The sequence below is a fragment of the Mirounga leonina genome, unplaced genomic scaffold, assembly GCF_011800145.1.
Source record: "Mirounga leonina isolate KUSES-001 unplaced genomic scaffold, KU_Mleo_1.0 Mir_493, whole genome shotgun sequence".
Classification (NCBI taxonomy): domain Eukaryota; kingdom Metazoa; phylum Chordata; class Mammalia; order Carnivora; family Phocidae; genus Mirounga; species Mirounga leonina.
In genome coordinates this window covers 2,154,830-2,181,665 of record NW_023270780.1, presented here as the reverse complement: position 1 = coordinate 2,181,665, position 26,836 = coordinate 2,154,830, and the positions used below count along the sequence as shown (strand labels likewise).

At 44.4% G+C, this 26,836-nt stretch overlaps 1 protein-coding gene across 1 annotated transcript; it reads left to right on the top strand.

Moving 5' to 3' along the window:
* The first annotated feature begins 13,718 nt into the window (after positions 1–13,718).
* On the top strand, positions 13,719–22,277 carry ENSA (endosulfine alpha). The gene is made up of 4 exons (XM_034989945.1): positions 13,719–13,917; positions 15,685–15,810; positions 17,098–17,264; positions 20,178–22,277. Exons 1-4 carry the CDS (start codon positions 13,861–13,863, stop codon positions 20,191–20,193), a joined length of 366 nt encoding a protein of 121 aa, XP_034845836.1. The 5' UTR covers positions 13,719–13,860; the 3' UTR covers positions 20,194–22,277.
* The last annotated feature ends 4,559 nt before the right edge of the window (positions 22,278–26,836 follow it).

Genomic DNA, 26,836 nt, shown 5'->3' with positions numbered 1-26,836 from the left:
CTCTGGTTTTACAACTTCAATTATTTTAACTGGAAATAAGAACTTTCCACACAGGGCCAATAACACTATCCCTTTACACCAGGAGACCAGCCTGTTTCATCCTGTGTAGAAAATTAGGAATACATAGAGTCGTAACATATATAGGCTGTGGGGGTGGGTGGGGCAGGCACATCAAGGCTAACCTGAAGAGCAGCTAATGTGGTCTGAAAAATGTCCCCTCAATCAAAATAATTTACCCAATTATAATATTATTATCATGAAGAAAAGGAGTATGTTCTATCCTATTATCTACTTGCAAGTGACACCTAAACTTATTTAAGAGCTGAAAGTCTTAAGTTCGCAACACAGGTAACATACCTCGCTGTGACAGAGTTAACAACATGTGAAAAGTATGGTGTCTCTCCCAATTAGATGGGGCCCCCAAATGTGAGGCAACCCGATCGGGTGGAATCTGGAGGTACAGGTGGTGAAAGGATCTCACCTGAAGCAGAAAAAGGAGATAGAAGTTTACTGAATACATTGCAAGGGAGTGGTGGGCAGGACAGGAAAGCAGAGACTGTGGGGACTGTATTTAAAGGGAGAAGGTGAGGAGGTATAGGGACATAGGGAATTTTCCCTTTTTAGGTAACTGTGCCTGGCTGTAAGTAGCACATTGGTTAGTGAGGGCCTTTGGATATTTTGAGGTGGGTCACCTGATGGCCTGTCTGTATTCAGCCAGGGGTTATGTGGGCCCTTCTGCCTTGCTCAAGTTTCCATTGCTCAAGCTTCTTGCCTAAAAGTGGCACCTACAAAAGGATAATTGTACTTGTAATTGGCTTACTGTTCTTCCCTTCTTTATAATGTCTACAGCACAGGGGACAATAAGAAATATATTTACCAGGATTGTTTATACTTGTTAATTTTATTTCAAGCAAAGTATTGTTCCCTTAAGTCATCCTTTATACAATGTTTCTCAAAACGTGGTGCAAAGAGTACTGCACCAAAATCACCTTGGGGTGGGGGCTACCTTGCTAAAATGCAGGTTCTTGGTAAATTCGTCTCTGGTATAGGTGAGGGGCTAGGAAGCTGCATTTTAAACAGTCTCCAAAAGCTGCATGTTAAATTTCGAGAACACTGCTTGATATTTTATTGCTTGTAATTCATTCATCCCCCAAATATTGAGTACTTACAAATTTGGCACAAGTGCCAAAAGCTGGCACTTGCTGGGTGTTGACAATAAAAAGTTGTGTCGGATACAATTTCACTCCCAATAACTCACATTAAAGTGGGAAAATAAGATACTTTTTGATAAGTGCTCTAATAGAAACATAAACTTAATATTTGTGGGGTTTTTTAAAGATTTTATTTGACAGCACAAGAAGGGGGAGCGGCAGGCCGAGGGAGAGGGAGAAGCAGGCTCCCCGCAGAGCAGGGAGCCCAACATGGGCTTGATCCCAGGACCCTGGGATCACGACCTGAGCCGAAGGCAGACACCAAACTAACTGAGCCACCCAGGCACCCCTAAATTTAATATTTGGACACACAAAGAAAGGAGTAACCTTCTTCCTGGGACCATTAGGACAGACTTAGAGGAGTTATATTAATTTATAGTAGCTTTCATGTACTGAGCATTTGTGAGGTACTATGCTACTTTATATGTTATTTATTCTTCACAACACTAAAATCCTATAAGTTTATTTTAGAGAAACCTCAGGCTTGCCTAAGGACACAATGCAGAGCTTAAGTTCAAGTACATGCTTTTAACCACTACTCTCTCCTTCCTCCATTTAAACTCAGTCTTGGAGAATCTTTTCAGGTTGAGGAGGAAGAGCTGAGCTATTTGAGGCAGGAGAACAATATGTACAAAATAATTTGTCACACGCTGGAATTTGTGGGTGAGTATGTGTGCTTGTCACATGTCTTTAGATTTCTAAAAGATACCATCTTTTTTTTTTAAGATTTTTATTTTTTTATTTATTTATTTGACAGAGAGAGACACAGCGAGAGAGGGAACAAAGCAGGGGGAGTGGGAGAGGGAGAAGCAGGTTCCCACAGAGCAGGGAGCCTGATGTGGGGCTCCATCCCAGGACCCTGAGATCATGACCTGAGCCGAAGGCAGACGCTTAACGACTAAGCCACCCAGGCGCCCCTAAAGATAATTTTCAAAAAGGGAAAATCGGGGCACCTGGGTGGCTCAGTTGGTTAAGCGACTGCCTTCGGCTCAGGTCATGATCCTGGAGTCCCGGGATCGAGTCCCGCATCGGGCTCCCTGCTCAGCGGGGAGTCTGCTTCTCCCTCTGACCCTCCCCCCTCTCATGTGCTCTCTCTCTCTCATTCTCTCTCTCAAATAAATAGATAAAATCTTTAAAAAAAAAAAAAGGAAAATCATAACTTACACAAATGATGGAACTAATAAGGTGTTAAACCGGCTCAAAAGAAAATCTGAAGACATATATACATAGGCAATTAAGAATGCTGAAATGAACTTGCTTGCTAATAGAGGTAAAATTAGTCAATATCTACAGTGTATAATATATAATGTTTAGGATGATCTTTTTCACAGGGTGGAAATCAATTGTATCTTGCTAGACAAAATTCAAATTGTCTCTATGAATAAAAATAATTTGCATTGCCATCAGTTTTCTCAACTTAAAAATTATAAAATAGTTCAAAGACAATGAAAGCCATAGATAAGTCTGAAGACTCCTCTAGACAATACCCAACAATGTCTTTGCTCATTTCTTTTCTTTCTTTTTTTTTTTTAAGATTTTATTTATTTGTCAGAGAGAGAGCCCAAGCAGGGGGAGCGGCAGGCAGAGGGAGAGGCAGGCTCCCCGCTGAGCAACGAGGCCAATGGAGGGCTCGATCCCAGGACCATGACCTGAGCTGAAGGCAGACGCTTAAGCGACTGAGACACCCAGGCGTTCCCCTTTGCTCATTTCAAAGTCTCTTATAATTTTTTCCCTGAGAACAGAAAACCTTTCTTCTCATAACTACCTCACCTTGTCCTTCCATGAAATTCCATTGAAATTGCATTAAAATGCCAACAAATTACCCAGAAGATACCAAATCAATTATTATCAGTTGCCATTTTAAATTTGGATTAAGTAATCAGATAAACTTTAACTAACAGCTACAGTGTGAAATATTGGCCCAGGGAAGACCCTAGAGAGAAAATCACAGAAAAGGAAGAAAACGTACCTAGTGTCAGCTACTGATAGTGGCTTACTCTTTGTTGTAGTTTTTGTATTTAAAAGAGTATTCAGTCAAAAGGGGACAATTATAACCCCGAAGAATGGATCACTAATGAAATTTAATGTGCTACCTAAGACTTGTGAGGGAGAGTTGGAGCAAAGGGCTTTCAACCTTAAAACCCTGTCAATGGAGGTGGGGTAGTGGGTTGGGGAAAGACGTGGGAGGCTGGAGCAGGAGAAAGAAGCAAGGTGTTTTTTTTTTTTATTATTTTTTATTTGGGAGAGAGGGAGAGCAAGAGAAAGCATGAGCAGAGCAGAGGAAGAAGCAGACTCCCCCCTGAGCAGGGAGCCCGATGCGGGACTCGATCCCAGGACCCTGGGATCATGAGCCTGAGCTGAAGGCAGACGCTTACACGACCGAGCCACCCAGGCACCTGAAAGAGGGAAGCTTAAGAAGAGTATCACAGTTGGGTTTCTTGGGCAGCCAAGCAGGTAGCAGATTCTCTTTCTTCAAACCTCTGTTTTCCCTCCCTCCCTCATCTTCATTCCCTCTTCTTCTTTCCCTCCTCCCTTCTCCTCTTCTTTTTAGATTGTCTGGACCTCTCCTTTCCAACTTCTTTTCCTCCACTAAGCTTTTTCCATCTATCTGAAAAACCCTGTTAAGGTAAAACCGGTCAGTGTTGTTAGAAGTTACCCTCAGAGGGTAGTAACTGGGAGGGAGCACAAGGCGGGTTTCTGAAGTGCTAGTAATATTCTGTTTCTTAATCTTGGTGCTGATTACATGGCTGTGTTCAGTTTGTGAAAACTGAGCTGTACACTTATTACATGTGTACTTTTCTGTAAGTATATTTCAATATAAGTCTTAAGCTAAAGCAAAACAAACACCCCCCCTCTGCTTGTTTCACTTGCTTCAGGAAGTGATTGGGTAATAAAAGGGGGTATAGAGGAATGTAGAAAATTATCTTCATATTTTTGCCCACAATCACCAGCCACTGTTCTCAAGGTCTCATGACTCCAGTTTTGGCTTATTGACAAGGGGCAGTGGCAGGAGGAATGGAAAGGCACAGAAGAATGAGCCATCCTAGTTACCTTGAAGAAACAAACAAAATCTCAGACAGAATCAAATACACAGAACAAACTGGGAAAGGTTTGGGGGATGGGCAAAATAGATAAAGGGGATTAAAAGGTACAAGCTTCCAGTTATAAAAAAATCATGGGGATGGGGGCACCTGGGTGGCTTAGCCCTTAAGAGTCTGCCTTCGGCTCAGGTCATGATCCCAGCGTCCTGGGATCGAGCCCCGCATCGGGTTCCCTGCTCGGCGGGAAGCCTGCTTCTCCCTCTCCCACTCCCCCTGCTTGTGTTCCCTCTCTCGCTGTGTCTCTCTCTGTCAAATAAATAAAATCTAAAAAAAAAAAAAAAAAAAAAATCATGGGGATGAAAAGTACAGCATACAGGGGCGCCTGGGTGGCTCAGTCAGGTCATGATGCTGGAGTCCCCGACTGAGCCCTTCATCTGGCTCCCTGCTCAGTGGGGAGTCTGCTTCTCCCTCTCTCACTCTTGTTGCTTGTGTTCCCTCTCTCACTGCCTCTCTCTGTCAAATAAGTAAATAAATTTTTTTAAAAAAAGAAAAAAGAAAAGTACTGCATACGGAATATAGTCAGTATCTTGTAATAACGTATGGTGACACGTGGTGACCACACTTATGGTAGTGAGCACTGTGTAATGTATAGAATTGTTGAATCACTATGTTCACCTGAAACTAATATACATTTATGTCAACTACACTTCAATTAAAAAAGCCATCTATTTTTTTTAAGATTTTATTTATTTTAGAGAGGGAGGGAGAGAGAGTGTACCAGGGGAGGGGCAGAGGGAGAGAAAGAAGGAGAGAAGCAGAACTCCGAGCTGAGCCTGGAGCCAGACTCGGGCTCAACCCAAGGATCCTGAGACCATGACCAGAGCTGAAACCAAGAGTACAACACTCAGCTGACTGAGCCACCCAGGCACCCCAAAAAATCATCTATTTTTAAAACATATTTTTATTGCCTTAAGCATTTTAAAATAAATATTTGCTCAGTCTTTTAAATGTTCGTGATGTTCTTAAGAATCTGAGGTGCCTGGGTGGCTTCAGCTGGTTAAGCACTGGCTCTTGATTTTGGCTCAGGTCATGATCAAGCCTGATGTTGGGCTCTGCACTCAGTGGGCAGTCTGCTTGGGATTCTCCCTCTCCTTTTCCCTCTGCCCCTCCCTACTGCTCTCCCTCTCTCTCTCTCTCAAATAAATAAGTAAACCTTAAAAAAAGAAAGAATCCATTCAGCTATTCTGCTACCTTCTGTACTTTTCCCTCTTTGATCATAACCATCTCTCCCACACCCAAGCAGAAGTCTAATTTAGTTTTCTTTTTTAAGATTTGAGAGAGAGAGAGAGAGTGAGCATGGGGGTAGGGAGGAGCACAGGGAGAGGGAGAGAGAAACCCAAGCAGACAATGCACTGAGTGCAGAGCCTGACACTGGGCTTGATCCCACGACCCATGAGATCACAACCTGCGCTGAAACTAGTCTGACGCTTAACCTACAGGCGCCCCTAATTTAGTTTAATATAAATCAGTTTAGCCTAAGTTATCTAAGAACCTTTTGGCCTCCACCTGGAGTTTAAGAAAAGCTGAAGTGACAGAGCTGAGGAGAAATTTTTTTTTAAAGATTTTATTTATTTATTTGATAGAGAGCAAGAGCGAGAGAGTGAGCACAGAAGCAGGGGAAGCAGCAGAGGGAGAGGGAGAAGCAGACTCTCTGCTGAGCAGGGAGCCCGATACAGGGTTTGATCCCAGAACCCTGGGATCATGACCTGAGCCAAGGCAGACGCTTAACTGACTGAGCCACCCAGGTGCCCTGAAATTTTTGCTTTTAATATTAGGCCAACTCAGAAATATTTTGAGGTATTATGGCTTTAAATATCCAGAAATCTTTGAAGAAGTACTCATCTTAACATGGGAGTGGGAGGAATTTCAACATCTCTGAAATGCAAGAAAAATTTTGGCTTTGAATTTTTTCCCATCAAATCAGGAAAATGATGTGCATCTACTGGGCCTACTTGTGTGGCAGAAACATGTAGATTTGGTCAAGAAGTCCTTCTGAAGGGGTAAAAGCCCCTAGATTCCTGATTTCTAAAGTAAGTTCAGATAAAATATGCTATTATACTTAGGGAGGTTCAAGTAGGTTGAAAAAAACCAAAGTGGTGGACAGATTATTGATATTCAGGGAAAAAAATCTACACAAAACATATCTATTTGAGGGCGCCTGGGTGGCTCAGTTGGTTGGGTGACTGTCTTCGGCTCAGGTCATGATCCTGGAGTCCCAGGATCGAGTCCCGCATCGGGCTCCCTGCTCGGCAGGGAGTCTGCTTCTCCCTCTGACCCTCCTCCCTCTCATGCTCTCTGTCTCTCATTCTCTCTCTCTCAAATAAATAAATAAAATCTTAAAAATAAAATAAAATAAATAAAATAAATAAATAAATAAAAATAAAAAATAAAAAAAATATATCTATTTGAAAAGCTCTTAGGGAGTACTTGATCCCCCCTCCCCAGTTGAATCTACTTTTTTATAATTTGGAATGTAAAGGAAACTAACGGCAGTAAGTTGGACTGCTAGAAATAGGTGATTTCTGCTAGGAGGTGACCCTTGCTTTGTTGGACTTGCATTCGGAGATCATTTTACTGCTTCCTGGGAGAGATGGCTCCCTTTCTCACTTAATACAGAGTCATGTCTGTCTGTCTCTTTTTACTGGAACTCAGTGAAGAGAAAAGGAAGACAGACCAAAGCCTGGGGAAGAATTGGGGACACAGGAACAGAGATCCATGTATACATGTAATAGATAATAGGAAAAAAAGAGTTCTACCTAACTTATTTCAGCATTAAAACAATTATTTTTATTATTTAGGGAGTAAAACAGTTTTAGAAATCATATGAATATATGTCTACAGGCATTTTAGCTATGTGGAAAAGGGGAAGAACAAATCTTTAATCTTTTTTTTTTTTTTTGAGAGACGACCTCTCTATCCCAGGGTCCCGTCTAGGCTGGCGGGACACCTGGGGTTTATTTATTTATTTATTTTATTTATTTGAGAGAGGGAGAGAGAGAGAGAGAGAGCCAAGCAGGGGGAGTGGCGGGCAGAGGGAGAAGCAGACTCCCCGCCGAACAGGGAGCCCAATGCGGGGCTCGATCCCAGGACCCTGGGATCATGACCTGAGCTGAAGGCAGATGCTCAACCGACTGAGCCACCCAGGCGCCCCAAATCTTTAATCTTTTAATTAGAATTCTCTTCACGCTTTTTAAAAAATTTGATGTCAGAAAACATGCATGCGGGGCACCTGGGTGGCTCAGTCGTTAAGCGTCTGCCTTTGGCTCAGGTCGTGATCCCAGGGTCCTGGGATAGAACCCCGTGTCAGGCTCCCTGCTCAGTGGGGAGCCTGTTTCTCCCTCTCCCACTCCCCCTGCTTGTGTTCCTGCTCTTGCTATGTCTCTCCGTCAAATAAATAAAATCTTTAAAAAAAGAAAAGAAAACATGCACACAAGGAGAGAGTAAAATATTTAGTGTTATAAAAAAACAACAAAAACAACCCTTTAACCTAGAATTTTATATCCAGTGAAATTATCCTTCAAAAGGGAAGGTTAAATACATTCTCAGACAAAAACTGAGGGAATTTATGTGCAGCAGATATGCCTTGTAAGAAATATTAAAAGCAGTTAGAGAGAAGCAAAATGGTATGTCAGAAACTCAGTTTTATATAAAGAAAAGCATCAGGGAAGGAATAAATGAAGATAAACACAGATAATTTTCTAGTTTCAAAAAACTTTTAGTTTACAACTTGAATATATTCCCTTAGAATGGTATCTTTTAGGGGCACCTGGGTGGGTCAGTCGTTAAGCGTCTGCCTTCGGCTCAGGTCACAATCCCAGGGTCCTGGAATCAAGCCCGGCATCAGGCTTCCTGCTCAGTGTCGAGTCTGCTTCTCCCTCTCCCACTCCCCCTGCCTGTGTTCCCTCCCTCGCTGCGTCTCTCTCTGTCAAATAAATAAATAAAATCTAAAAAAAAAAAAAAAAGAAAATTATCTTTAGGGGTCTGGGTGGCTCAGTCAGTTGAGCATCTGCCTTCAGCTCAGGTCATGATCCTGGTCTCCTCCGATGGAGCCCCGCATCAGGCTCCCCGCTCAGCGGGGAGTCTGCTTCTCCCTCTGCCTGCCGCTCCCCCTGCGTGTGCTCTGTCTCTGTCAAATAATAGATAAAATCTTTAAAAAATAAAATTATCTTTAACACTGTACTAGTCTGATCACTTAGCTACTTTTCCTTGGGCCCGTTCTAAGAATGTGAGTTTGTAAAGGAGGCAAGGAGAGGCTGGAGCTTGGTTAATCTCCTGGTATTCTCAGTTTGGCCCATCAGAGGGTGCTAATGGCATAGGTCTTAAACCCAGATACTTATGCAGTCTCACTTCTTTTTAGTGGCCATTCTTCTGAAGAATGTAGCTAAAGCACTGACACATTTTACAGTGTCATGCCCAGATATCCCATCTCCATACTCTGTGAACAGATTTAGGTCCTGACTTGAAAAATTCAGACACAGGCAAGAAAAAACCCTGAAAGGTAAGACGTTCAAGTCCCCTTCTCTCCTTACTTCCTCCAATCTGCTCTTCTCCTTGGATTTGCTTTTCTGTAAATGGCACTTCACTCATGAACCTGGGATTCATCCTTGGTTCTCTCCTCATCTTTATTCCCCACATCCAATATCCTTTGTCTCTTCAGCTCCTCTCCATTCACATGGCTTCTGTCTTTGATCAGGCCTCTCAAGTCTTGCCTGAGCTACCACAGTCAGAGGTCCAGCTGGCCTCCCCCATCCCTCCAGTCCACTCTTCACGCAGCTACCAGTTAAATATTTCCAAATCCCAAGTCTAACGATACCATTTTCCTGCTTGAAATCAGGTTCCCCTTTGTCTTCATGAAACCCCAAAACTTTAGCATGACTTACTAGTCACCCCAGGACCCCAGCAACCTAAACAGCTTCATGTTTTGCTGCTTTTACATAGGTTCCCAGATCAGCCTTATCTGTAGACTCTCTTGAGGGAACTCTTCAAAAATACAGATGGGCTAGTAGGATCACTCTCACTCTAGGAAGTTGTTACTCTTGCTATAGTTTCTGTCTCCATTTTCCATTGTCCTCATTTACCCTCTAACCTTTTATAAGATAAGGTGGTCCTCTAAATTGTCTTCCTTTCCTCCCTCCCCACCCCCTGCCAATCTCCAACCTTCCTATTCATCCTTACAGTCCCAGTTTAGGTTCTACCTTTTCTGAAACATTCCTTGACCAGCTCAGCCAGAAATGTTCTTTTAAACACTTACAACTACAACTCATTTGGTAAGTGTCATAGATATTTAGCTAATATTGTAGGTATTACAATGTGGTGCCTTAAGTATTTAAATAACATATATATGTTGGAGACCTATAGCTCATTCCCAACATAGGGGTCACAGTTACCCTGTCCTAACCTCCTTCCCTATAATTATGCTCTGAGACTTCAACATTTGTGACTTCACATTTACTTGATTACATCAAAGTCGGTGACCTTATAGCCATGCCATATCTGCCATCAATTATAATTATAGGCTAGAGCTCATCATAACCTATAATTTCTCCACCTTCCTAGATCCACACTGAAATTCCCCTCTCACTGCAACCTCCTACTCTTCTGCCTCTCCCTGTCATTCCTACCAAATCTGAGCTTCATCTGTGTCATGACCAGTTCTTCATCTCCTGTCTTTTTTTTTAAGATTTTATTTATTTATTTGACGGAGAGAGACACAGCAAGAGAAGGAACACAAGCAACGAGAGTGAGAGAGGGAGAAGCAGGCTTCCCACTGAGCAGAGAGCCTGATGCGGGGCTTGATCCCAGGACCCTGGGATCATGACCTGAGCCAAAGGCAGATGCTTAACGACTGAGCCACCGGGTGCACCCATCTCCTTTCTATTCTGTCTTTCCTAAAGAGCCTAGATGCCATGATCAGCTATTTCAACAAACCAGCAAAGCAATCTAGACTTCCTCATTGTCCTCCCTCCACTGTTCCTTCTTTTCCAGTCTTTTACCCTTGTTAACAGGACGTCTGTTTTCTTCATTCCAAGGCAATCAAGAGTTATTGACCAAGGGGCGCCTGGGTGGCTCAGTCGTTAAGCGTCTGCCTTCGGCTCAGGTCATGATCCCAGGGTCCTGGGATCGAGTCCCACATCGGGCTCCCTGCTCGGCGGGAAGCCTGCTTCTCCCTCTCCCACTCCCCCTGCTTGTATTCCTGCTCTCGCTGTCTCTCTCTGTCAAATAAATAAATAAAATCTTTACAAAAAAGAGTTATTGACCAAAACCATGGTGATTAGGACTATTACAAATTCATACCCATCTAATCTCAGATCTTTCTTGCTGTTTTGAACCATTGCTATTTTCTATAGTGCTGTTTCCAACCCCATTTTTCCTAGATTCTCTATCCCACCCCACCATCCTTTTTATTCTCAAAAGATTGACCTCAGAAAAGCAAGGCCATTCAATGTGACTTCCCTAAATGTTTAGCTACTTCAAAATCTCTCTGTACATTCTCCTCTAACCTATCCGCCTCTCTTCCTCTTGATCTAATGATCTCCTCTGAGACTTTAATTCTTTCATTATCTCCTCTTTAAAAATGGATAATTACATTTTTATTTTCTCTCAATTAGTCCCTTGCCTTTTCTGAAAACATGCTTGAATCTTTCCTGTTTTCCAAAAAAGAAAATCCTCTGCCGCTTCCTCTTCAATTCATTGCCCTGATGCCCTTCTTTGCTTTACTGTTAAATATTGTTACCACCTCCTCACTCTTTAACCAAATGCCTGCGCAAGGACACACACACACACACACACACAAGCAGTGGGAGGGGCAGAGAGAGAGGTAAAGAGAGAATCCTCAAGCAGACCCCCTGCCGAGCACAGAGCCCAATGCAGGTGGGGGTGGGGGGTGACACAGGGCCTGATCCCAGGACCCCAAGATCACAACCCAAGTGAAATCAAGACTTGGGTGCTTAACCAGCTGAGCCACCAGGTGCCCCTGTCCTCTCCATCTTTTAGTTTCTCTGTCACTTTTCTCCTGGTTCTTCTCCTTACCCCTTTGATCGTGTGTATCTGTGTCCCTTGCCAACTTTTGCCCAGGTTTCCATCTTGAGGCTCTTTTTTTCTTTCTCCTTTGGTGATCTCATCTACTTCCACAACTTTATTTACATTTATGTGAAGAAGCTTTATTCATAGTTACCTTCTACTTTTCTCCCAAACTCTATGTCTACATTTCCTAGACCTCTAAAATTTTAGCTCTGGAGATCTCAGAGGTCTATAAAGACCTCATTGCCTGGATATCTCCACAAAATGTCTCACTGGTCTTAAAAAGTCAAAATTGAACATCTCATTTTCTGTTCTTTCAATTCCATTCCCAAATTGACTCCTCTTCTTGAATTTATTGTTTCTGCAGTCACCCTGAAGCCAATGGCCTCCTCATTCCCTATATTCACCCAGATGTTAATCTCATAGACTCCATTGCCACAGACCTTCTCAATTAGGTTCACAGTTTTCTACTCTCAACTATCACATTTCTAGTTTAAATCTCAATTATCTCCCACCTAGAATATTGCAGTACACTCCTGGCTAGAGTGCCAGGTCTCTGGTGTCTTTCTGCCTGGAGTTCTGAATTATTTTTATTCATTACCTCCAAATTAATCTTCCTAAAGGGCAGTTCTGATCTACCACTCTCTGGCCTAAAAATCTTAAATGTCTCTGATGGATTACTGAATTATTCACAAGTTCTTAATCCTGGCATTGAAAGCCCTACATATCTGCACTCAATTCTGGTTTTTTTGGCCTTCATTTTGAGCCCTTCACCTAGAATACCCTTCCTTCCTTCATCTTTACTCAGCAAACTGCTAAGTTCTTTACAACTTATTTCAGGAGTGCCTGGGTGGCTCAGTTGGTTAAGGGTCCCACTGGATTTCAGCTCAGGTCATGAATTACGAGCCCCCCCACTTCAGGCTCTGTGCTGTCCTGGAGCCTGCTTAAGATTCTCTCTCTCTGCCCCGCCCCTCCCCCACCACCGCACTCTCTCTTAAAAAAACAAACAAAACAAAACTTATTTCAAATACCACCTCCCTCATGAAGTCTTTTTTTGGGGGGGGGGGTGGAATCTAAACTGAATTAGTCTTCCTTTGAACCCCTATAAACACTTTAACACTTTTATTTCAATGCTTACCAGATTTTGCTTCTGTAATAATCTGTGCTTCTCAGACTTTTCCAGAAGTACACCTAAGTATTCAGAAAAATAAGCAGATAGCCCCAAGGCTGTCACAAGAAGCTGCCTGGAAAATTAAATTTTATTATGAATTTTGCAGTGTTAATCAGTATTAGACTGTTTGTTTTTATTTTTTATTTTTTTTTAAGATTTTATTTATTTATTTATTTGAGACAGAGGGAATGAGAGACAGAGAGCATGAGAGGGAGGAGGGTCAGAGGGAGAAGCAGACTCCCTGCCGAGCAGGGAGCCCCATGCGGGACTCGATCCCGGGACTCCAGGATCATGACCTGAGCCGAAGGCAGTCGCTTAACCAACTGAGCCACCCAGGCGCCCCTAGACTGTTTGTTTTTAATATAAAACTGTGGACTAACGCTCCAGTAAGATGTGTCTACAATCTTGTCTCGGGGATTTAGGTTATACCTGGCACACTGTGAAAAGCCTCCCCACATGCCCATTAAACTACGCTTTCTAAAGGCAGAGACTGTCTTACTCTATGCGTACCCCTGTAAAACTAATACGTTACCATCTACACACAAACACTCAAGAAATATTGTTGAACTGTGACTCAGGATACGTTAACTAGTATTAACTGTATTTACTAAACGTTTACCAGGTACCTAGAACTGTGCTTTCCGTTTCAAGGAACTTATTCTCCATGGGCTGACCCTGAACAAGTATAAAACTGTACAGATGCGTTAAATAATGGAACGTAAAGCCATCTGTGCAAGACAACTTGGTTTGGGGTCCCAGTCTCTCCGTTTTCCATACGCCAAGTACATACATTGCAATAGTAATTTGTACCAACTTAAGGTGCACTCTGACCTCCAAATTATTTTCTGGATATTGATAATTTTCTGCTAACACTGAGCAAAGCTTAATCCTCTCCATCTGAAAATGAACGGTCTCCAGCCTTCCTCTCCAGTTTGAAGCTCAGCAAAGCCTTCCGTGCACTGGGTGCTAGCGATGAAGGGAATCTGGTCCCATCAAAGGAGCAAAAATGCCAAACCTAGCAGCGCCGCCCCCTTAAATCCCCCACGGGCTTCCAATTGGTCCTTGGGGCTCACTCTCTTTCCAGATTGGTGTTTCAGCTTGCCCGTCACCTCCAAAGAACCCACCTTTAGCCGGTGACTATTGGTAGATCGTTACGTCATTGCTCCATCTACCCCACTCCCATTGGCTCCCATTGGAAGGGGCGGCCACAACGTCACAGGCAAGGGCCGCCATTTTGACTGAGCAACCCTAGTGACAGGAGCCGAAGAAGCAGCGCAGGTTGTCCCCGTTTCCCCTCCCCCTTCCCTTCTCCGGTTGACTTCCCGGGCCCCCTATACTCCACAGTCCTGGTCCCGCCATGTCCCAGAAACAAGAAGAGGAGAACCCTGCGGAGGAGACCGGCGAGGAGAAGCAGGTGAAATGGAGGGGGTGCGGGCGGGCGAGCCGGGGGCGACTGTGATGGGGCGGGAGACGGTCTCCCACCAGTGCGGATTGGTCGCCATGGTCTCAAGCTCTGCAGGGGTTGGCCACTTCTTGCATCACGCCGGGTGAGCTTCAACACAGCTTGCAGCTCTGGCGCTGATTAGTTGGGCCCACTGTCAGTCACTGCCGTGCTCTTCCTGATTGGCCAATAGGCCTACCGCTCTGCTCATTGAAGCTGTGCTATCATTGGCCAAGCTTGGGCGCGGGGCGGGTGTTTGGAAAGACTGGGTGAATGAAAGGGGACTGGTGGTACCGGGAAGCGATGTGTGTTATTGGTTAATGGGGGCAAATGACCCAACAACCAGGCCGGGGTCCGCATCAGAAAAATAGAGGTGGAGGTAGAGACGTTTAAAAGACCAGCACTGGGAGAAGGGAGAAGAAGTAATTATAATCATGGCTAGTTTAAGGCGGCAACTTTCTCAAGAGACCTATTTTGACATTTGGGGATGGTCGGTTGCCCATCCTCAGGCACGAACGAATAGGCTTGAAGAGGACTAGAGTTTCATACAGAATAATGGAGGTTAAACCTAGAAAAGACACCAAAAGAGTCGTGACAAGAATGACGCCACCGTCTTTCCACCACCACCCCGACTTCCAAGGCAGTGGGACTTAGTTCATCCACAATTCTGTGATGAAAAAACCCCAAGTAAACCTCTTCTTGTGGCTTGTATTTGACTTACAACATTTAGTCCTGGGCTCAGGGATTCATGAAAGGCACCTGGTTATAACTGTGCCGGATTGTCAAGGGAAGGGAATATAGTTCCATTAAAAAAAGCCACAAGTTTGGTTTTAGGTCCTTGTAAAAAGTCACCAAAGAAAAGAGCATCAGGGCCACAAAAAGCAAGAAGAGAGTAATAACAACAGTGTGAGCCTCCTGCAAACCAATTGCATGCTCTTGGCATGTTCCCCAAACTTCCATCATTTACCCCATTTGGGAAGGTGTTTACTTTTGGGCAACAACTGTGGGTAAATACTAGTGAACCTCCTGTATCTTAATTTTCCCGAGGTTAAAAATAGTGTCATTTTCATCTCTGTTTACCTGTCACCTTCCTACCTAATGTTTATGGAAATGCTGAAGCGATGTTCATTACTAGGGTGGAGATTTTTGGAGAAGGCCACACAGCTCTAGTCTCTCCGTAGAGAGACTTATCAGATGACTACCTTAGACTCTGGATAAGAAGGAACATCTCAGTAGAATTATCCCCTTTGATTTTCTTTTTGACCTGTACTGTGTGTTAGGGACAGCCAGGGAACTTTCCTGCTCATCTTGGGTCACCAGAAGCCCTGGTTAGCTCTTTTCTCTCTTTGTCTTCCCTAACTTCTGTGCTGAATGGGCTATGGTTTGCTCTTGATTGAAGTATTTTGTTTAGGTGTTATCTTTAACCCAATACTCCCAAGTCACTGAGGTGGTTCCTTGGGCATAGTGTGAGAAGCAGCTTGTTTTTTTGTTTGTTTGTTTGTTTGTTTCCTCACAATACAGTCGTCTTGAGCTTCAGGGATTTGAACAAAGGTCTAGCTATATTTAGGAGCAGAATAGAGCCAGTATGTTCACAAGAGGGTGGACTTCTAGGAAAAGTTGATAGTATAAAAGTTATTAGATATTAGAAGCAGTTGCTTCTGGGGCGCCTGGGTGGCTCAGTTGGTTAAGAAGCAGTTGCTTCTCAGTTTTTAATTTAATTGGCCCATTTGTTTCCTCCAGGACACACAGGAGAAAGAAGGTATTCTCCCTGAGAGAGCCGAGGAGGCAAAGCTAAAGGCCAAATATCCAAGCCTAGGACAAAAGCCTGGAGGCTCCGACTTCCTCATGAAGAGACTCCAGAAAGGGGTATGGGACGCAATCTCTTATCCTTTTACTTTGGAGCCAAAGGGGGCTTTAGGGATGAGAACTGTAGAGCTTCTCCTGAATGCTTATCTGGAGGTTTTGTTGTTGGGCAGTAGTAGAGAGGAATCAGAAACTTGTAAAGAGCAAGGCAAATAATTATAAATCCCTGATATGGTATCATACAGGATATTAAGGCTTAATGTTGAGACATTTGGGTATGGGGACATTGGGGGATTGAGGGAAAGAAGGACATTAGAAACTGAAATAATGACTCCTCCGGGCATTTGTGTGTTTAGATGGTGGGAGTTTTAGGACTGCACTTTCTAAGATTAGAGCTAAATTTTGGGGTGCATGATTTCAAAAAAAGATCAAACCATCTGTCCTGTAGATTTCTTCAACTTGAAATGAATAGATTTCTTCAGACCCTTGAAATTAGTATCAGCCATTAACTATACTCCCTCAAGAGACTTATATTTCCATCCATAGTGGTCCTCCTTACCAAGGGAGGATCTGCCTTCATAGCCATCTAATTCCTGATCAGGTTTCTCTGTCCCCAGATGTTCCTAAAACTAACTGAGGGATTGTAAGTCATTAAACTGGAGTGTGTTCCTAGGTGTGGATGAAATGGACAGTAAAACAGATCCCTGTGGAGAGTCCTAGTTATTGAGTCTTAGTCACAGATGATGATGTGATGCTGATTTGCAGTTTACCTTGCTGTAGGCAAGGCAGGCGTGGGCAGGCTGTCACAGCCATGGAACATGTGTGGGAGCAGTGGGAGTCAGAGGAAAAGTACATTATCCTCATGAACAAGCCCAGTTTCTATTCATGGTCTGAGGGAATCATTTTTAATTTTGAGGTTGTTGAATTGAGGTTGATCTCCTGCTGGTTGCTAGGATAGCCCCAGATTGACGATTCTTTATATCTTACCATTTATTTCCTCAGCACCAAGTCCATTGGAGACTGACCGGTCCCAAGTAAGCCTTTATGAATAATCAGTAATTTGGTTGAACTATCCTGTACTGATGGGTGTATAAAGGATGTAGGGGCTGTCTCTTAACTCCTAAAATCTATACCGTAGCTAGGAAACTGCTTACATACCCGAAAAGGTCAGAACACATTGGGGAGAAGACATAAGTACATGTAATTAATGCTAAACTATGTGTGCCTGAGGTTAATCAAGGAGCACTGGAAAGATCTAAGTTGATGAGGGTTTATAATGGATGAGAGTCTCCTTGCCTTTGAGGTAGGCCAGAGTTCCTCACTCACTTAAACATCCCTCTTGTTTCTTAGCAAAAGTACTTTGACTCAGGAGACTACAACATGGCCAAAGCCAAGATGAAGAATAAGCAGCTGCCAAGTGCAGGACCAGACAAGAACCTGGTGACTGGTGATCACATCCCCACCCCACAGGATCTGCCCCAGAGAAAGTCCTCGCTCGTCACCAGCAAGCTTGCGGGGTAACCTGGGCCCCCCCGTCCCCTTCCTCACCCACTGGACTTTTATATATCATAGGCAGGGATGGAATGAGCGCCTAGTTAGCTCTTTTCAGCTTGCTAGCCAGAAATGACTGTGATTCTGCTGGGGGCTTCTGAGAAGGTGATGTGGGTTGGAAAGGGGTTCTGAGTTCATTTCTTTGATTAAATTGAGATTTCCACACCCTCACTGTAGCCCAGGTACATTTGACCTGATGAGAATGACCAGAGACTAAGATTGGATAATGCTGCAAATGCTTTTTTTCCTATTGTATGAGAAACTGGGGAGATGTGATTTTTTCCTTTTGGAAGAGCATATCCCCAGATTGGTTAGGCTAAGCCTTGGGAATAATTTGGTAGGTTTACATCCAGAGGCTAACCTGACATAGTTGGGAAAGGTAGATTGAATGAGATCTGTTTTCTGTGCTTCTAAGTGTTTTTTCCCTTAGGCTGCTATTGCTTCGTGTTTCCATTATGGCAGGTTTAGAGAATCCTCAAAAAGAAAAAGTGATTTGCTTTCCTAAAACTACAATGCCCACTTAACCTCCCTTACCCAGTGAGTGTCTTTGACAGTTTGCCCTGGCTCTTAAGTAATGTAAAGATTGGAGAACATCATTTACATGAAATGGGCACCTTCTCTCTCTCTTCCAGCATGTTGCTTTTGCAAGTATGGGGTAGTGGAAAGAGCACTGGGTTTGGAGTTAAGATATCTGGGTTCCAGTTGCACTCTGTCTGAGCAGAACTGATGTATAACCTTGGTCAAGTCATTTAACCTCTATGGATTTCTATTTCCTCATCTGTAAAAGAGCTGAATGTAGATAAGATTGATTCAAATTTTAAAAATCATATAACTGCCAGCTGAAAAAAAGTCTTTGGTATTCATTGTAAAACTAAGTGAGGAAGACCTGTGGATGAGCCTGCAGAGGGGAACTGTCTGAAGACTACATGGGGAGAGAGGACATTGAGATTTCGGAGTTATAAATTCAGTCAGGAGGGCCTCATAAGTATCATGGTCTAAAGGGTCAAGGAAAAAGTTTTAAGAAGCTAGCTTCTATGGAAACTTTGTGCCTTTGCCCCCCCCCCCCCCCGCCGGCCTCCAGTCTGGACCTTTGCTGCTAAAAAGCTGCTCTGGCAGCCCAGCTGTGGGCCTGAGGACACATGCTCAGTCACGCACATGTGGTGGAGTCCCACGTTTGAGATGTAATCAGATGTCAGGGATAGCATTGTTAGGGAGAACAGAAGAAAAGGGACAAGCTGAAGCCAGCCTCCGGGCCTTGGTACTATGGCTGGGCTAGAGCAGCATGTTCTTAGGAGATGATTCACCTGGGAGGAAGCTGGTGGGGGAAGGTGGTCAGGGAGAGAGAAATCTCTAAGAAATCTCTGCCTTCCTAGAGCTCAGTAACTCAGCTGCCTTCCTAGAGCTCAGTAACTCAAGCTCATTGCAGCTTGAGAAGCAGCAATGCAGATTCATGAATAGGTAGAGGAGAGGGGTGCAGGTGGCCAGCACCTTCGGTCTATTTAACTTGGCCTGAATCCTCCTCCCAGTTAGGACAGAGAGGGCCACGGGGAGAACTAATTGCAAGAGGGCAAGATTCTATAATCCTCTCTTGCCCTTTCACCTCATAAACTCTGATATGCCAAACATTTGGCCTGATGAGAATGACCATGAACTTGCTAATGCGCACGCGGGGTGATGGCAGGTGTGTATACTTCTTTCCTGGCCGGCCATTCACTTTTCAGGCTATTGCTCAGATTGGATAGGAGAGAGTTGGTGAGGAAGGAATGGAGAGAGCAGGATCCCTGGATTCCCTGGCCCCCAGACTCCTTTGACTGTCACTTGTAATTGTATATAATTTTTGTGTTTCTTGCACCATTACTCATGCTGTCTTCCTTAGTCTAAAGTCCATGTGGGAAGGGGAAAATGCTGAACATCCTTGTATAGTTTCCTCAACTGTCCGAGCCATGTTGTACATAGATATGTCATGTTATTATATATATAAATATATATATAATTTTGTACGTTTTCTTCATCTCCGATCTTCTCGAATTTTGTACTTTTTTCTTTTCTGTCTGAGCTGCTTTCTCTATTGGTCATTTGAATCCTCAAGACTGAGGTCACAGTCTGTTTTTTTAGTAAGGAATAGAAGAAATAGAGAAATCAGAAAACTGTTGGTCCCGCTCGCTCCCTCTCTACCTGGTCATCTTCAAGGCTGAGAAAACAAAGAAACAAGCCACATTCTGTATTTGCCGCCTGTTTCCACAGCATCAAATACATCACTTCCATGGCAAGAAGGCTCATTCCCAAATCCAAATCCAAATCGCTTCGATTAAACCTGGATTATTAAATCCACTCAGAACAGCCTGTGTACTGCCGGGCCCTGGCTTCCATGCCATCGCCTCCTCATCACTGGGTGCCCCCGTCAGCCTCTGCTGCTGCACGTGCCTATGCCATGCCTGTGGAAGCAGGCCTGCTCCAAGCCAGGCAGCCTGAGCCCCTGCAAACCTCCAATTACTTTGATCTTGTCTAAAGAATTTTCTGTACTGTTTTCATGGCCATCTCCAGAAAGACAGAGAACACTGTTTTATAGATAGAAAAACCCTGAAATTCTCTCTCTCTCCTTCTCTCTCTTCCCCTCCTCCCTTTCCTCCCTCTTTCCCCCTTCTCTCTCTCTCTCTCTTCCTGTCTCTCCCTCTCCTCCCTCTCCCCTCCCCCCTCCCCCTCCTCTCTCATCTGTCTCTCTGTCTCTCTCAGACTCTGCGGATCGGATTCAGGCTTGTGCCAGGTAGCCTAATGATTGTTGAGTATGGAAGAGTCACGGGGTAGGGACTGGGATGGAACTTCGGGTTTTTTCCCTTATTACTTGACAGTGTTTTTTCTTCTTCTGTGTTCGTCCGCAGCGGCCAAGTTGAATGATGTTGCCCGGGGCTCCGCCAGATCCTGAGACGCTGCCCTCCTGGGTCCTGTGCTGGCTCCTGCCCCTCCCTGCTTTTGCAGCCAGGGGTCAGGAGGTGGCTCGGGTGCGGGCTGGAGAGGCAGAAGCCCCTGCCCAGCGGTGTCCCAGCGCATGGGGCCCCTTGGGCTGAGCACCAAGACCCTGAACCTTTTTTGTTTTACCTTTTTTCCAAATAACTGTTGGGAGAAATCTCAGTGAAATCCTGGCGGGGATGGGAGGGGGTGGGTGGGGCGCGGGTGTGGTGTTTGAGAGGGTGGGGTGGGAAATTTGGGGGGGGATATGAAATAGGCCTTGGAGTTGATAAAAACATGCCTGACTATTCTCCTTCCTAACCATGTGGCTGGTGTGGGATGGGTGTGAGGGCGAGGAGTGGAGTAGACTCCAGATGAGGAGTTCCAATTCAGCTCTGTAGAGAAATGCCTTGTTTGCTTGGATGTGGCTGGGGATCTGGTGTCAGATAAAAGAAACTGTCCGTCTAAATATGACAGATGCAAACAGCTCCTCTGGTTCTGCAGAGCAAGCTGAGAACACAATTAATGTTAATTGTTCGTTGAAAAAAGTGCTGTCCTTGAAATAGATTTACTGTGGGGAGAAGGGCAGTGAGTGTGGGGAAAGGGGGCCATGAGCATGGGGAGCCCCACAGAGCCCAGGAGACTTTTTCAGTATTTGAAATAAAAAAAAAAGAAGACAACCCACAAAAAAACACAACCCAGAAATACTCTGAAGCAGTTGGTGTGTTTTATTGGGGTTTGGGGAAAGGGAAGAAAATGAAACTGAAGACACCATTCAGGGGAGAAGCTGGTGTGGAGCCCTGAGTTCTAAGGAACCGGGGCCCTTAATAGGGGATGTGACTGGGCTTCCCACTTCCATTACTCAGGGAGAGCGAGTAGGGATGTTAGCATATAGATCTGGGCTTTTCCTGACTCCCGTCTATCCTTTTGTTTCTGTAGCTAATGTAGAAGATGCATCAACCTCAGGTTTTGGCTCACAAAATGAAGAATTTGATCTAAATAGTTTATTAACACCTAGAGCTTAGTTCAGGCTAAGCAAAAAAGAGACGCCCACTCTTCCTTTTCCCTTTCAGTCTTCCATTCCTTCACAAGTTCTCATGTCTGTGAAGGAGAAATGTGACCTCTAGTAATAAGCCAAAAGGAACTCAAGCCTTTCTGCTTGTGGCCAGCAGGAGGCAGAGTGACTTCTTTCCTCCCCACCTCCCAAGCATCAACTGCAAGAAGTTACAAACTGCTTGTGAATGTATTATAGAAAAGAATGTTACCAACAAACTCACACCTGTCTCCCCGACACACACCAACATTGACATGTGTCTCTTTGCCTATTTTGCCCAACTTTGAGGAGAGTATATTATATTTTCCCAAATGTGATTGGCTTCTCAAATGAGTATGCATCAAGGAAGATAAACAAGGTCCAGTAGACATAGATATTCCAGAGAACTCTCCATCTTATTGAAGGGGAAGGGCACTTCTAAACTGGACTAGGACTCATTCTTAATGATCCTTAATCAGAAGTTTTCCAAATATGTTTTCAGCTACTCAGGATGTTACTAACTTGCGCTCTCCTGATTTAGCCAGGGGATTGTGATGCCTCCCAACCACTGGCCTTTCTGAGTGAGCCCGTGGTATGGAGATACATTAAAAACATTCCCTACTTTTGTGGGGTTTATTGTCTTTGTGGAAGAAAAGCTATGCAAAAGTTCACATGCTTCAGAAGTTATAAACTCAAAGCAAGGAGCTACACATACACAAATTAGTAGAATGTTTACTGTGGTGGGGTTAGTGAGTCTTCTCAACCCTCCTATTCCCCTTAAACCAATCCCATGACTTCTGAGTATGCCATCCCTAGTGTATGTTTGCCATCCCTAATGGCTGGGGAGTGAGATCAGTGAGGCTGAATGTGGGGGCATCATTCAGTGCAGTTTCGTTTTTAATACAGGTAAAGTTGAAGTATAGAAATAAATTACTTATAAGGTGGCAAAGTGAGTTCGCTGAAGAGCTTGAGATAGTATCTAGGCTTTTTTTTTTTTTTTAAGAAGGCTCCACGCTGGGCATGGAGCCCAGCCCTGGGCTTGAACTCAGGACCCTGAGATCAAGACCTGAGCTGAGATCAAGAGTCGGACGCTCAACTAACTGAGCCACCCAGGCGTCCCATATCTAGGCTTTTATATGACTTTTCCATTATTCCTGGTTTTCCTGGTCCTTAGTTTTAAGCTGTAGTCTTAGGAATCCTGGGTGCCAAGAAAGGATTGTGGCAATCTCTATTGTGGTGTAAAACCTTGCCATTCCTTCTCCCTCACTCCCATACTGCGGGGCCACGCAACCAGAACAGACTGCTCTGCACTGCTCCAAATGGCGATTCCTGCCCATATTCCAGAGTGGAGTCAAGAGTTCTTCCATTCCTCCCAACATGGCTGAGTGATGATTCTGCTGACAAGCCTCTCAGCCATCTGATACATAGGGTGGCAGGGACGAAGTCACCATGATTCTTGTCCAGCAGCATTTATTTTGAGCTAATGTAGCCTGGGCATGGAAAATGCAGGCAAAAGCAAGCTAACTTGGGAGAGTCACCGTTGAGAATATCTGCAGTGAGCAAGCAGCCCTCGGGTGTGTAGTGCCCTCTGCTGGGCCTTTGAGGGGGTTACCAAGGAAAGGGAAGCGAAGCTGTGACAGAGGCATACAAATAAATGCAAATTCATGTAGTTCTACACGGAATGCCAAGAGCCAAGGGAAGGAGAGTCAGGAGAGGAGTTGTTAGCTGAAATTTTCTTAGAGATGGGGGACTTACTAATGATCAGGTGAGGCCTCCCATGCTTGGGCAAGAATATGTTCATTCACATGTAACTGTTGAACACACTTTGCAATCAGAAATATTAGCTATTGTTGGGCAGATAGTGTAAGAAATGGTGTCTGCCCTGGAGGAACTTGAAGCCTCATTGAGACAAAACTTCTACATATGATGCAAGACTGCATAGCATCAGTCAGGCTGTGGTAAAAGAATTCTGAGGGGTGCCTGGGTGGCGCAGTCGGTTAAGCGACGAACTCTTGGTTCCGGCTCAGGTCGTGATCTTAGGGTCATGAGATTGAGCCGTGTGTCAGGCTCCATGCTCAGTTCAGAGTCCGCTTGGGTTTTCTCTCTCGCTCTCTCTTTCAAATAAATAAATCTTTTTAAAAAAAAATCTCAGGGGCACCTGGGTGGCTCAGTCGGTTAAGGGTCTGCCTTTGGCTCAGGTCATGATCCCAGGGTACTGGGATCAAGCCCCACATTGGGTTCCTTGCTCAGCGGGGAGCCTGCTTCTCCCTCTCCCTCTGCCTTCTGCTCCCCCTGCTTGTGTGTGCTCTCTCTCTGTCAAATAAATAAATAAAATCTTAAAAAATTCCCAGAAGGGAAAATCCAAAGGGCTGGAATCATTAGGTAAATATTACTGGTGGAAATGGAAATTGAACTGGGCCTTGAAAGTTGGATAGTACTTAAATAGTCCAGTTCGAGGGGCACTAGGTGGCACAGTCGGTTAAGCCTCTGACTCTTGATTTCGGCTCAGGTCGGGAGATCTAGCCCCAGGTCAGGCTCCATGCTCCGCATGGAATCCGCTTAAGACTTTCCCTCTCCCTCTGCCCCTGCCCTGTCTCTCTCTAAAAATAAATAAATCTTCAAAAAAATAATAAATGAATAGTCCAGTTCAGTTACTTAATAAGAGCCCAAAATATGCCAGGCACTGTGCTAAAATATAAGTGATATGTGGGTGCTTTCTTTTTCCACATGAAGAAACCATACTATATTGTTAAACTTGGGTCGTAGAGGCCTAGCTACGTAGAGAAAGAGGGATGAGTAAATAATTGCTAAATGTTTTGAGTACTTAGGATGTGTCAAGCCCCATGCTACGTGCTTAACTTACACCCTCTCATTTATTCCTCACAGCAGTTCTATGAGTAGGCAGTCAGACTGCTGCCATTATACAAGTGAGGAAACTAAAACAATAACTTGCCCAAGTCACACAGCTTCTGAGAGTGGAGGCAGGAGTCACTCCAATGCCTACAAGGGGTTCAGGAAAGAGTAATCAGGAATACTTTCATGGAGTAAGTTCTGAGAGAGGAGCAGGATTTCTCCAGAAAGATAAGGTGATCAGGGGCCTTTTGGTAGACAGACCAACACTTAGACAGGATGAGACAGTGTGGAATGGGTGGTGCTTCAGCAGCAGTATTGGGTCCTAGGGAGTGGCTGGTCCAAGGCCAAGAAGGCAGGCAGGAGCGAGGTTACAGAGGATATGGCAGGCAGGCAGGCCCAGGGACCTCTGAGGGGATGGCAGAGAAAAGACTTGGTCAGATCTGTGTTTTAGGTAGGTTACTGCCAAATTGTGTGAAGGGCTTTAAATTAAAGGTGAAGTATTTAGGGATGGGCTGGTTCTAGTGTCAAGCTGTCTGGTTTTAAATTCTGATTTTGACATATTTTGGTAACTCAGGACAAGTTTCCTAAACTCTGTTTGCTTCAGTTTATTTATTTGTAAAATAGGAATGATGTGGTACCTACCATAAAGGGTGGTTGTGCTGATTAAACAAAATAAGGCGTGTAAAGCCCTTCAGGGATGTAACAGCACCTAAGAAATGGTTTCTGCCCTCAAGGCGCTTACAGACTATAGGGGGATGTGATAAAGACGGGTAGGCAGACAGAATACAAGATGGGAAAGATGGGATAAGCACAAAATGCTCTGAAAGCACTCACCTAATTTGGGAGGTGGAAGAATAGTCAGGAAGATCCTTTCACAGAAAGTAGCTTGTAAGCTGAAATCTGATGGAGTAGTAGGACATGGTCATGTAAAGGGGTTAGATTGGGAAAGGGGGTCTTCCAAATGGAAGGACAGCATGTGAAAAGATTTAGAGGTATTGTGTTCTGGGAACTTAAAATAATTGAGGGACACGTGGATGGCTCAGTCAGTTGAGTGTCCGACTTCTGGTTTCTGCTTGGCTCATGATCTCAGGGTCATGAGATCGGGCCCACTCAGTGGGGAGTCTGCTGGAGATTTTTTTTCTCTCTCCCTCTGCCCTCCCCCCTGCTCGTGCACTCTCTTTCTCTCTCTAAAATAAATAAATCTTTAAAAAATAATAATAATTGAGAGTAGCTTTAGCATACCAAACAGCAGATGGGGTGCAAAGAAATGGGTGGAGGGAGGGGAGAGTCCGATCACAAAGGGCCCTTTGGACTTGATCCTGGAGGCAATGAGAAGCTGCTGAGATTTTAAGCAAGGTAATGACATGATCAGATTGGCTCTTTAGAATAATCTTTCTGACCACGGTGTGGGCAAGAGACTGGAGAGGGTAAAATTGATGTATTTAGAGGGGCTGTTAACAGGATGGAAAAGTTAAGGGATTTGGTTGTTATGAAGGGAAAGATGATGATTCAGTTTGTGGCATAATAAATTCGAAGTAGCAATGCAACACCTAAGTGCGGACACTCCACTTAGTTAACTGTTACCATGGGCTAGTTATGAGTAAGATAGACTATTGTGTTGCTACAGATTAGGAACTAAAGAAGGTAAGGACAGTGGGGATGAAGAAGAGTGGACAAATCAAGAAATACACGGAAAGTACAATCAGCAGAACTTGATGGGGGGGCGGGGTGTGCAACTTGGGAAGAGACAGGACTCTAATAAAAAATTCCTAGGTTTCTGGCCTGGGTTACTGGGTAAAGGATGATGTCATAACCTAGAGAGACACTACTACTGGAAGAGCAAGTTTAAAAAGGAAGATAATGAGTTCAGTGTTGCAGAAGGGATGATATGAGGTGCCTCTAGGACATCCAAGAGTAGATGACTGGGAAGTTACTGGATTTATGAGTCTAGAGGTTGGAGAAGTCAAAATAGGAAACTCCACTAAGTGGAGTGTCCGCACTTAGGTGTTGCATTTAACACTAATGACCATGGAAGTGAAAGCATATAGAGCAGAAAGACTGGAGGGCTGACCCTGATGAAAGCTAACATGTGGGGTGCCTGGGTGGCTCAGTGGTGAAGCGTCTGCCTTTGGCTCAGGTCATGATCCCAGGTGGGATCGAGCCCCGCGTCGGGCTCCCTGCTCGGTGGGAAGCCTGCTTCTCCCTCTCCCGCTCCCCCTGCTTGTGTTCCCTCTCTCGCTGTGTCTCTTTCTGTCAAATAAGTAAATAAAATACTAAAAAAAAAAAAAAAGAAAGAAAGCTAACATGTGAAGGGAATAAAGAAAAGGGCCCAACAAAATAGGAGAATCAGGAAGATGTGCCCAGTGACAAAGTTTATTCTAAGAACTGGGTCGGTCAATAATGTAAAATGCTATTGGAGGTTGATGAAGCAAAAAATTAGACTATCTCACCTCTGTAATAAAAATTACCCAAAAGGGCGCCTGGGTGGCTCAGTCATTAAGCGTCTGCCTTCGGCTCAGGTCGTGATCCCAGGGTCCTGGGATCAAGTCCCGCATCGGGCTCTCTGCGGGAAGCCTGCTTCTCCCTCTCCCACTCCCCCTGCTTGTGTTCCTGCTCTCGCTGTGTCTCTCTCTGACAAAAAAATAAATAAAATCTTAAAAAAAAAAAAATACCCAGGGCGCCTGGGTGGCTCAGTTGGTTAAGCGA

Coding starts and splice junctions, on each gene's coding strand:
- ENSA (XM_034989945.1), top strand. CDS start 13,861: ATGTCCCAGAAACAAGAAGAGGAGAACCCTGCGGAGGAGACCGGCGAG. Junction 13,918..15,684: donor AGACCGGCGAGGAGAAGCAG/GTGAAATGGAGG, acceptor TGTTTCCTCCAG/GACACACAGGAGAAAGAAGG. Junction 15,811..17,097: donor TGAAGAGACTCCAGAAAGGG/GTATGGGACGCA, acceptor CTTGTTTCTTAG/CAAAAGTACTTTGACTCAGG.